Genomic DNA, 12640 nt, shown 5'->3' with positions numbered 1-12640 from the left:
GAACAGTGTGAAGCAGCAAGTGCTGCACGTCACCTGACTGTACGGTAAGGATATGTCAGAAGGGTCTAGTGGTTAGGGGCAGCAACTGAATCTCTACTAAAGCAGCCTCATAGTCTGGTTTGGGTATTGTTTCCACCGTCCAGATTCAAAGAATAATTTTCTGGCCCATATATGAATCCTGTGGGCTACCTAATATTCTTTATATGAATGAACATCTTATTTGGTCTTTTAGAGATCTTGTTGATAACTCTAAGAAATCTCAATGATACAAGTATTTCAGATAAATGCTAATTTGGCTGGTTTCAGAATTCTTAGGTAATATTTATCTTCCCTTCCAAATGCTGCATATATGGTTCTATTATTTGTTGCTTTTCTTTTTTGGTATTTAGTATTGCTGAGAGGAAACTTGATGCCAACCTAATTTTTTTGTTTTGTAGACAATCTATTCCTCTCTCCCCACAGATGTTTTTAGGTTTTGTCTTTGAAATTAAAAAAACAAAACCCAAAAATCTCACTATGATGTGTCTAAAGACAAGGTCTGTCCAGAAAAAATCTTTAGTATAATGAGAACGGTTTGCATGACATCGACGTAACCTGGCAGCCAAGGAGAATGGAATGGAATGTGCATGTGTGAACAATGATGACTTCATTGTACTAGTCAGTGGGGGTGGAAGACACCATCGAGTGAGCACGTGTACTGTATGGTTTGTCGCATTCAAAATGACTGAGCAAGTAGAACAAATCTGCATCAAATTTTGCATTAAGCATGAACATTCCCCTGCAGAAATTATTCTGATGATTCAGAAGGCCGCAGCTATGGGTAACTGGTGATTGGCAGCTTCATCACAACATGCCTGCTCATGCATCATGTCTCGTGCAGAGCTTTTTGGTGAAATATCACCCAGGTGACTCAGCCCCACTACAGCCCAGATTTGGTGCCCTGTGACTTCTGGCTTTTCCCAAAACTAAAATCACCTTTGAAAGGGAAGAGATTTCAGACCATTAGTGAGATTCAGGAAAAGATGATAGGGCAGCTGATGGTGACTAGGAAAACTGTGTGAGGTCCTAAGGCGCCTACTTTGAAGGGGACTGAGGCATCATTATCCTGTGTACAATGTTTTTCACATCTTTTTAAATAAATGTCTCTATTTTTCATATTACATGGCTGGAGACTTTCCGGACAGACCTCGTATAGTTTTGTTAGTTCAAAGTTACTTCAGGAACAAAGTTGGTTTAGAAGTTCACAAATACAAGGAAAAGTAGAACTAGATCTCAGAAATGGCAGGGACTGAAGATAACACCAGGAGCTAGTGACTCTCATCTTTCACTTGCTCTCTGCCTTCCTCCCATGCACCCTTCTCTCTACTGGTTTCTCCTTTGTTTTAGCTTCACAATGCTAATCATACATAATAACCTCAACCTTAACTCTGTAAGGTCTTTCAGTTCCAGTCCTCAGTCACCAACCAGTAATTTCCTTTGTGACTCTTAATTCAAATTGATTGGCACAGTATTTTTTTTTTTTTTTTTTTTGCCAGGCCATATAAGTATTTGGTCACTGGTCAGTTGATGATGAGTCTCCCCTATGTCAGGGGAAAGACTGGGTACGTGGCTCAGTGACCAATTAGTGAGGCTAAGTGTTTAGATTCCAAAAGGTTGTATAGGTAGAGCAGGTAATGTCTGACACTGTTCTCAATAATTAGTTTTCACTAATGGTGCTTTATAGTCAATGGTCACCTTCATTAGTAGACATTATTAGTATTTTTAATTTAAAAATAGTAACAATCACATAACTTCAAGAAAATGAGCTAATAGTCACAAATATAGAGAATTATCCTGAATATCAGAGGAAATAAAAGTATATTTAGCACCAAGAACAATATTATACACATAGAACATACAGGTTGAAAGAAGTATCAATGGCCCAACAAAAACCAGAATATAGTTTTATAGACCACAGAACAGTTAGGAGAATAGCAAGAAGATGACCTGTGTTTTTACAGCAGTCAAAGTCCATAGGTCTCAACACTACAAAGCAGTATTTTCAAGCCAGCATAATATGATGAAAATATGCTTATTATAAATTTAAAAATATTTTATATAGTCCATTTCAGCCACCATGATTTTTGAAAAATTACATTTGGTAAATTTTAATAATTTGACTACTCAATATATTTTGTATTTCTGGCCCTCTGTTTTTTTCATTAGATACAAAGAAACCCAATGATAACATAAATTTCAGATATAGTGCAGCTGGCTCCCATCCTCAGCAACAGACTCATCCCTTCACTTAATCTTGTGATAACACAATCTGTATTTCTCAATTACTTTTCACTGCACTTACAGCACTATTTGATCCTTATGGGCTTATCTCTGATTTCATTATCTCCCCTTTAACAACTTTCCTTTTAGTGCCCAGGTAATTTGTAAAGTTTATTTTCAAATACCAATCTAATTTGCCATAGCTGATCACGTCCACTGTATATTAACAAATTGGGCACATTTCCCTTTTACCTGAAATCACTCTTCCCCCACTTCAAAGTTCCTTTTCATAGTTTCTTATTGCAAATCCAAATTAGATAATTGCTGTATTGTCTTTACAATAACTGTTTCAACAGGAACATGAGCTGATCCCTTAGATGCAGTCATGATCTTTAAAATTACTTGTTCATTCATATCTGGTAAATTTGTTCACTACTGGGAGTTGAGATGGGCTATCTCAGACTGTATAGCTCAATATTCAAGTCTTTGATGCCTAAAGGAGACAGAAGTTTATTAGTTGGTATAATTGCCAGAGTAAAGGTCCAGTTTTTGAGAGGAATAACTAGAATCAAACGTGATCATTCAAAAAGCTTCCTCATGATAACTTAGGGCAAGTCATTCTCCAAGTGTGGTTCCAGATCAGCATCATCACCTGTGAACGTTAGAATGGCAAATTCTTGGACCCTACTCAGAATCATAAACTATGAGAATATGGTTCAGCTATGTTTTAATAAGCACTTCTGGTGATTCAAATGCACTCACTTGAAAACCACTGTCTTAGTTGTTTGTTGGCAGTCCAAAGCTAGACACTGCTCTCGACAGGCATCACAACTCTTAACTAATCTCCAACACTGAGCTCAGTATGCCATTTAAGTAACAAGCATAAACTGGGAATATCTGGTGTTATGGTAGCACCCTGTGAACTTCTAAAAGTAGAACTGAGATTTGCCCCTTTACTTATTCGCTAACTAGAGGGTCTCAAAGAGCAACTTTTCCCTCAATGGACAATACAGACTGATTGGCCCTTCTCCCAGTAGGTGCTGCCTACGGGAATTCCTGAGTTTTCTGGCATGTGGAAGGCACCCTTCTTTTCATTTCCAGCATTGGTAATATTTTGCTTTACTTGAAAAAGACAAATTTTTCCTTATTTGAAAAGGGCAATTTAATTTTAATTGGCTTACATCCCATCTCTTTCCATAAAACCATTCAAAGTGGTTTATAAAAACTGGCATGCAATAATTCAGAATAGAAAATCAGGACTAAAAGAAAGAGGAAAGAAATATGATCTACATGCACATATCCCTGTTGGATAAGGCAGACTAAGAAAAATACAAATAGAATAAATTAGTATTATTATTCACAACTATTTCATTCAGATAAAATTAGACAAAAATTTAAATGTAGATAATAGTCCAAAGAGCAGTCAAACGAGGTGTTTGCAAAGTGGTGCAGTGAAGAGTATGAACTGTGGAGTAAAATGCCTTATTTTTCATCATAGCACTTTATTTACTGACACATTTTATTAAAAAAAAAAAAAAATCAGCCTCATTACCTGTAAGTAATAAACACAGGTAAGGGGTAGTTAATTAACTGCATGATGTGATTTCAAGGGCACAAGATAGATGTGCTTACTCCTCCTCAGCCTTTCCCCAGTGCCCCACCATACCTAAATATCTTTTCCTTTCTCCAAATGCAGAATGCATGGCTTTTATTATTAAAAATAAAATCTCATATATTCAACAAATGTATTTATCATCTTCCACATCCTCTGATCTTTTACAACAGATGGGAAGATAAGTTATCTTTGTTAATAAACGTATCGGTTTGTTTTCCTTCATAAAGATGATTCTCCCTGCCAAGTCAGGAAGGGAGCACTAGAACACATATACCCAAGTCTACCTGTCAAAAACAAAGTTTTCCTCAACAGGCAGGGGTTTTTAAACAGTCTTTTGAATATCCTAATGGTATTACATCTACCTCTGAGGTTCCATGTGATCTGCATTTTCTGACATGGCAAAGTGCTGATTATACTTTGGTTGCTGGAATTTTGCCACAATATATAGGGCGATAAAAGGTGTTTGTTCCAGGCTCGGTAGCAACAGGGAGAAGATGAAAGGACAAGGCAGTTACATTCCAAGACAGGCTTGGAAGAGACTACATATACCTAAGGATAATCAATCAATTTTTCAAGTATAAAATTCTATTAAGAAAAAAGAAATATTGAATGTGGGCCTATTATGTTCAATGCCTAGTCTATGCTAGGCAATTTACATTGCTATTAAATGAATTTGTTTCAAATCAACTCCAGTGGAGTAAGAAAAACAACATAAAGTGGAAAGCTATTCAACATTAGAAAGTGCTAATCACATATAAGAAAAATAATTTCAGGAATGGTTAAGTGCCAATGCATGGAATGGTTAAATGCCAACAGTCAGCTTCAATTGTTTTTATTACAGTAGGAGGAATTTTACTCTTAATGCATAGAATTTGAAGAAAAATTTTATATAAGCTTTTAAAAGAGGCCTTTTTGACAATTATTAATACAAATGTGGTAAGACCTTTCAAACAAATACCAATTTCAGTAACAGTTTACATACAGCAATAATTTATTCTGAAATGTTCATTTAGTTTCTGTTGAGACACAATTCATGTCTCATTAATAAAAGAGCAGCCATCTCACCTCAAATACCAGAATATACAACAAGTTACAGCATAGCAAAAATTCTACCTACTTTCAGATAAAATCTAGTTCAGGTAAAATAGCTTCATTCAATGTTTTACAGTTAACACATATTTTTTTTTTTTGAGCACAAGAGTGTAAATTGTTACACTGCAGCTATCTAATGCACGTCTTGTGGCCACAGAACTGTAACTGAACCATCAGTTTCATTCATGCAGTAAAGCAAAGCAGGCTAGGTAAACTTGTTCATCACAAACCATATTACTGTGAATTTCACAGCCACATGATTAATTATGATGTTAGATGGACTCACAAGGACTAAAACAGAATGGTTTTTTTGCATAAATACCAATTTCTCCCTGATGTAAGTTTAGTCAGTTTATATTCTAGAAATGATTGATAACAGCAATATATCATATCTTCTATCTAGAGTGTTCATTATTTTAAGACAAGCAATAATTAAAGGGTGATGGGATGGGATGCTACTTAAATACATGTAAAACATACTGTACAAATATACTTGGTTTTACCATTTTCTTCCTAACTATCAAGAGTGCCTCCCAAAATTTGACCAGTGAAGACAAAGTATACTATCAAATATGGCTTCCAGAACAAAAACCCTCTAACAAGATTCAAACCTATTTACAAAACTTTTCAGTCTTTTAAAGTTTCATTTGAAACAAAATTTCTATATAGCAGTTGTAATTAACACATACTTTTCTTAGTTTCATTAATTAAGCTCTTTTAAACAGACGTCACAAGGTAAGACCCAGAATGGCGCTTAGGACTTTGAGTTCCACTGGATTCTGTGTTGTCAGTTTTTGAATCTCGTTTCTTTGTGTTGCTATTCACTGGCGTCGGGATTTGAGATGGCCGGGCTGAAGTGCTATCTGCACTGCTTTTCCTAGGGCTTGGGTTGTAATTAAAAGGAGTCACTCTGGCAGCAACAGTCCCACTAGGAGAACTATGTTTGCTTGAACTGCTAGAACCGAATGGGGTACGCTCAGCTATTGAACTTTCATTAGTCTCTGACGCGGGGACAGGATTACTTTGTCCCAGTTTTGCCTCACTTCCTTTTTGGTCTGGGGCATCTACCTGAATAAAGGAGTTCAGGCGGTTTTCCAAACCCATGGTGCGTATGGGACCACTGCCATTACCCATATTTTGTTTTCCCTGATTATCCTTTGAATCTTTAGCGTTTGGATTTCCCTTTTCTGAAACACTGTCAATCACTGGAGGAGTATTTCCCGTGGGAGACCTTCCGGATCTAGGGTTGTTAATGGGACAGTCCTCAATTCTCACCCAAACATCCTCTGTTTTAGAAACAGCAGGTGCCATTTGATAAAGTAGAGTCTTTGATTCAGCACCATTTGTAGCACCTGAGGAAGTGGTTTGAGAAGTACAATTTGTGGGAGAAATTTCGCTTTCTTTTATTTTTCTCCATGTTCCTTTTGTCGATATTTGGTTTTCTTTAGTTTGTTTGGTTCCTGATATACAGTTCACATGTTTTTCATCCTCACTTTTTGCTTTTTCACTGGATTCTGATGAGGCAGAAAGAATTGAGGATGAACTTCCAGTTCTTCTCCAAGTGCTGACTCGAGGAAGGGATGATGAATGTTTGCTGTGCTCACGCTTCCAGGTTCCTGACCTATTGATTGGAAGTCTGGAAGGACTTTCAGAATGGGAGCGTGCTATATCATGGCGCTTTGCTGGTCTTCCATCATTATACTCTACGGTGGGACTGAGATTAGGGGGGAGTTTTCGCCATCCACCAGCCTGAACAGACGAATGTGTGGATAAGGACATATCAGGAAGAGAAGGACTTAAAACTGGAGTCTGTGCCTGGGACCTAGTGGGAGAATCTGGTCTAGAAGATGGAGAAAGAGATTCAAATGAAGCAGATTCCTCCAATTTTCTCCTTAGGGTTGGGCTTGGAGCTTCTTTGATGAAAGTTGACTGGCGCACTAATACAGGTCTCTCTGACCTATCAGATTCACTTCCACTTGATTTAGTTGAAGACATTCTAGAAAGTTCTATCTTTTTATTGGATCCATTGCTATTATTCATCTGATTTAGTCCTTTGGAGGCAGACTCACTTCTTGGGATACTATTGCCATTCTTGGATAACCCTGTTTGTTTGGTAAGGTTCTGCTGGCTCATCTGTCTGCCTGCAGATGTGTATGACATTTTCCCAGAACCCGAGGACTTAGTTGAAGCAGTACTAGGGGACGATGTCCTTGGCAGTTGAGATAATTTGTTAGGAGGACTTATTCCATTTCTACCAGGAGAAATTGAATTTCGCCCTGGAGACTGCAGAGGTCTACTTAACGGTTGCTGGGCAGGTCTTGAAGGAGTGGAATCTCTAGATCCTGATCTAGAATGCCCTTTATTTGACCCAGCCTGTTGGGATGTCTGCCTGGTAACAGGGCTTAATTCTGACTTCACTGATGGCTTGGCTCCTCTAGGAGAAGTGGTGGCTGTCTGACCTTCACTAGGGCTTTTGGAGGCTGGAGTCTTAAGGGATGGGCCTTTTTTAGAAACTGGACTAGTACTTGAAGAGCTATTTCGAACTCCTGGAATGTGAATCATTGTTCTACCTCGAGAAATTGAAGGCATGTTTGCTTGAAGGGGCTGTTTCAATTGGCTTGAAACTTCGGAATTAGATCGAACTTTCCCAGTAATCAAACTCTTATAAACTTTTTTCCCTCCTTTGATTCCTTTAGTTTCAGATTCCATCTTTTTAGATTCCAATGTACTTTTCTCCCCAGGTTTCAGAATTCGTGGGCCTTTATTACTTGTAAAGGGTTTTTCCTCTTGATCAGGTGTAAGATGAAATGGTGATCCCAGAGAGATTCCTGATTTCAGTGAAAGGATAGAATCTGAATCAGATGAAGCTTGTCTAGATAAACATGCAGCAGCAGCAGCTTGATGCAAACTACTTACTATGGAATTTGCACCTTCCTGAATGGCTTTCCAATCAAAATTTTCTGAATCAGGGGATAAACCATGTTCTGAATCAGGTCTTTGTACATCTTTCAAATCAAGTGTCAAATCTTCTGCTAATATGCCACCCACATTTCTTGGGTTATGCTTTTCATTATCACCCTTAAGCCTCGAAGGTTTCTTCTTTTTCGGCATTGCAGAACTTATACATTCCTGCAACAGGTCATCTTCAGAGTCAATACTGAGAGAACTGAGAGAACTGTTTCTTGAGAAACAAACAGGGGTATCTTCAACATGAAAGGATTTAGGAGCATAACCTGATGCTGGAGGTTTACTTGGTTCTCCCTGTGAGTCAGGAGGCTCTGTCTCTTTGATAGGTTCATTTTCTTTGTTGTTGTTGTTTTCTTGATCAATGTCACTAAGAGAACTTAGAGAAGAATTTCGAGAAAAGCAAACTGGAGTATTTTCAATAGCAAAATTCTGTAATTTTTCATCACTTGCTGCCCCTCTGTCTGGTATGTCTTTGGGCGACTGGGGAAAAGTGGATTGCTTCTGTAGTGTGGGTTTATTAGACTGTCCCCGACTTATTGGATGTTTTGTAACAGTTTGTGTCTTATTACCTGATTGCTGGCTGGAGGTTAGTTCGGTATGACTAGTAACTTTAGCTTCTGATTCCTTATTGTCTTTCCCCTTTCTTAATTCAGCCTTTTCCCTGGAAAGATCAACATCATCATCATCAAAATCTAGAGAACTCAAAGAATCATTTCGTGAAAAACAGTATGGAGTTCCTTCAATAGGTGTGTAATGATGAGGAGAATCAAAAGTAAAACTTCCTCTGACCCGATCTTCATTGTTTGGTAGCTTATCATTAAAGTCCTTGGAATTATTTTTCGAGTTCTGTTTCTTTGAATCTTTGTTATCTGAAAAAGTTCTTTCAGCATTTAAATTATTTTTTGAATCTGTATTTTTTTTTACACGTGTCCTGTAATCAGTATTTTGTGGCATAGGTTTTACTGGGGAAGTAGGTTTCTTCTTCTTACCATCTAATTGATTCTTGTTAGTTCCAGATGAAGACATAGATGCTTGCTGGACCTGGTCCATTATCTTTTTCACACGGAAAGGTTTGTGACTTTTTCCTTTGGGCATAGCAGAATTAATGCATTCTGCAAGAATATCACCTTCTTCTGTTTTACTGTCATCCAGTTCAGGTATAGTTATAGATGACAGTTTTCCTCTTTGAGCCTCATCTGTACTTCTGCCTTCTGTAGGAATGGTATCTCGTTTTTCAAATTCACCCGTCTGTGCCCCTGCTCTAACCCCTTCTCCAGCAGCTAACTCATTTGGAGGGGATTCTATTGTTAGATCACTTAGAGATGTAGCTGTGGAAAAGTTTATAGGCGTCCCTTCTACACAATACACCCGTGGCATATCATCTCCTGGTGTAAAACTAACATGCTTTTGTGCTTGTATCCTGTTTTGTGATGGCAGAAGTTTGTACACAGGGAGTTGACTTGGTTTCCTTGCTACAGGTGGAGGTAATTTTGAAGCACTCTGGGCTGGCTTTTTGGCTTTGTGCGAAGATTTTGTTGGCATGGCAGATATAATACATTCTTCTAGTATTTCAATATCATCATCATCCGAATCATCTAATATATCTTTTTCAGAATCAGGTTTTTCTGCCTCTTTTTCCTGGTTTTCATTGGATTCTTCAGGCTGCTCAGATTCTGTTTCATTCACATTGTCATTTTCCTGAACTGGAGGCATTATTCTTAATTCCACATCTTTCTGTATAAATGGCTCATCGAGGCTCAGAGCACTCAGGCTAGATGAACAAGAAAATCCATCTGGAGTACTTTCTGTGGCAAAATGTAATAAAGTATCAGCATCTGGAAGAACCTGGACCCTCTGAACTGCAGCATTTACAGCAGCTTGCTTAGGTCCACTTTCTCTCTTTTCAGCATTTGTTACTTTATTTTTAGTTAACTCTTGTTTAGCTTGAACTGTTTGAGGAGGAGGAGGAGGAGGAGGAGCAGGGGCAGAAGGAGGAGGGGTTTTACTTCTGCTTGGTGGCATGGTTTGCCCAGGGCTATCTGGAAGGTCACTGGGGCTTATAATGCCACTTACCATTCCACTGCAGGGTTCACTCTGAACGGAGCTGGCAATTGAACGACTCTCAAAACTGTCAAGTGAACTGACAGAAGTACATCTGCTAAACATGAGTGGAGTCTCCTGAACATAGTGCTCTGGTGGGCTTTTAGGTGTCTGGGCACCACTTTTTGATGGGGATTTGGCTCCTGAAGAAAGTTCAACAGTTTTCTGCCTGGCTGATTCTGAAGATGAACCAGAAGCTGGGAGTCTGCTGGATTTGTGTCTAATGTTTTGTGACACTGTTGGAACTTCACTAACAGAACCTTCAGTTGATCTAGTTCCACTGTTTTCTTTTATTTCTGCTATCTGTAGTGTATTAGCAGAATCTGGTTCCTGTGTTGTCTGATCACATCCTATTTCATCTTCAGCTGATGACAGAGATGATAATGAACTACACCTTGAAAAACATATTGGGGTATCTTCTACACAGTAAGTCTGTATTGTCTCCTGGTTGATAGAGGGGACTTTGCAAGAGGTAGCTTTTTGAGTCTGACCACTCCTGCTCTGTGCTGAACTTGGGTGGAGCTGATTCTGCCTCTTGGAGTTAGACGAAGGTGTGGATATATTCTCACTGCTTGCAGAAATGTGTTCAGGTTTAGTGCTTTGTACAGATGAACTCTTTGAGAATGAAAATGATGGTTTCTGTGAGGAAGGAATGTCTGTGGAATATTTTAAACTATAATCAATAGGCTGATCCACATGATGTTTTTCTTCATTATATTTTATGCTATAGTTTGTTGGTCTCTCTTCTTCTTCATGCTGTTCCTCTTCAGAGTAACGTTCACTATAGTTGGTTGGCTTATCATCTTCATAATCATCTTCCTGACACAAAGACTGGTTTACATTTTGATTAATTCCATGATTAGAACCTACATGATTTGTTTCTGAACCATTGGCTCCTCTTGACCTAAATGGGGAAACACATTCTTGCTGTCCAAAATGTGGTTGGAACTTGAGGTGTTTATCATCGGTGCTCTCCGTATATACAGGATAAGTTGTGCTTTGACTCCTCGATTGTCTCTGCTCACTGTGTTTCATTTCATCTTCTATTATATGTTTGGGTCTTGCCCATCTTTCATTCTGTGAAGGACTTTGCCTTCCAGAGTTCAACTGCTCATCTGAATATTTAAGACTATAATTTATTGGTGTATCTAGTTCTCCATCATTATCATCCATATGATTTGCACTATGTATTTTATGGGCTAGGTCAGCTGGATACTGGCCATAGCTACAACATTTACTTTCATCATCTTCAGAATAGGATTCAATTGAAGGTTTCATCTGACCTCTTTTACCATAGCCATCACTACTACTGACACTATTTAAACTATCATTTGAAGATCTCTTATATTCCAATTTGGCATAAGGCATAGAACATGTCCTATTTGAATTTTCTGACTTAGTAAAGTTGTAAGTGTTTGAATGTGTGTGAGCAGTAGAGCTTCTTCTTAGTGCATTCCTCTCATCTGTGCCAGAGTGTAATTCTGTGGTAGACCCAGAACTTCTGTCTTCCTGAGAGGTGTGAATGGCTGATACCTCTTCCATAACCTTAGCAATCTGAGCTGCAGTGGTGGAAATCTGCAAACCTCGCTTTGAAGAGGTTCCTGGATTTTCTGTTGCTGGGTGGTAGTTGCCTAGGCCAATTCCTCGTTCTCTCTCCAAACTTCTATCTTTTTCAGAACGAGAACTATCTAAACTTCCTCTTGATGAAGAGGAGCTGGGCAACACTGTAGTATTTAAATATGGTGAAAGGACAGTCATGTTTCCAGTATTAAAATTATCTGACCTATTATCATCATGTCGATTGGTGTCAAAAACATAGTCACCATAAAGACTTTGCTTGTGTCTTTGCTTACTACGATGAGATGCCTTGGGACTTAAATTGTCAATATTGTCAAAAGTTTCTGATAAATGCTGAGCATCTAATTCTGCTTCCAGAGCTTTTTGTTTCCGGACATGAAGAGATGGCAAGCTTGAACCAGGAGACATGATGTTGGCATCCTTATATTTTGCAGGTCTATTTGCCATGAGATTCCTTAAAGCTGCAGCACTTCCCATTGCAATCATTTTGTGCTTTGAATGAATGAGGTTCTTGAGCATGCTGACTGCCCCCATGTCCCATAATGCTTCCTGGTCTTTAGGATTTCTCGCTGAGAGATTCCATAAGGTTCCGCATGCGTTACTGACTATTGTCAAACTGTGAGATTTTAAATGTTGTAATAAGGTTTGCAGGCAATTGTTCTCTCTTAGGATTTGCCTGAAATAAAAATAAGATCACAAAATTATGGTCAAAACCTATTTGTAGTAACAAATAAAAGGATAGAGAACAAATTTAAATCTAAAGATAAATACTAAAGCAGGCATAATAAAATTGTACCAAATTGTACTATAAATTCCAAGCATTTCACATCTTCTTTTGTTTTTAGTTCACTTAAGGTTTATTGTTTTAAAGTACTCCTCTGTCAGACTAAAAGTAGTAAAATGTTCATTTTAATCTATTCTGCATTTTCTATTCTGACCCAATAGCTTTTTAAATTTTTTCTTCAGCAGATACATTTACTTTATTTACATGGTGACAGTTTCCCAATTTAAGGATTATAAATGTATCCT

General features: G+C 38.1%; 1 protein-coding gene across 19 annotated transcripts in view; it reads right to left on the bottom strand.

The window, feature by feature from the left end:
• APC (APC regulator of Wnt signaling pathway) overlaps window positions 1–12640 on the bottom strand; it is a 134019-nt gene that overhangs the window by 3099 nt on the left and 118280 nt on the right. For 18 of the 19 annotated variants that reach the window (XM_090276566.1, XM_090276581.1, XM_090276572.1 and 15 more), the window contains one exon: window positions 3051–12287. In XM_090276566.1, the coding sequence (XP_090132692.1) occupies window positions 5684–12287 (6604 nt within the window). In that variant the 3' untranslated portion in view covers window positions 3051–5683. Of the gene's footprint in view, window positions 1–3050; window positions 12288–12640 lie in introns of those variants that run through there. The other variant, XM_090276567.1, reaches the window with a different exon arrangement.

This window comes from Furipterus horrens, unplaced genomic scaffold (assembly GCF_987537825.1).
Source record: "Furipterus horrens unplaced genomic scaffold, mFurHor1.1.pri manual_scaffold_5, whole genome shotgun sequence".
Lineage (NCBI taxonomy): Eukaryota > Metazoa > Chordata > Mammalia > Chiroptera > Furipteridae > Furipterus > Furipterus horrens.
Note: the sequence above shows the minus strand (reverse complement) of the source record. Positions and strands in the feature narration are given on the sequence as shown.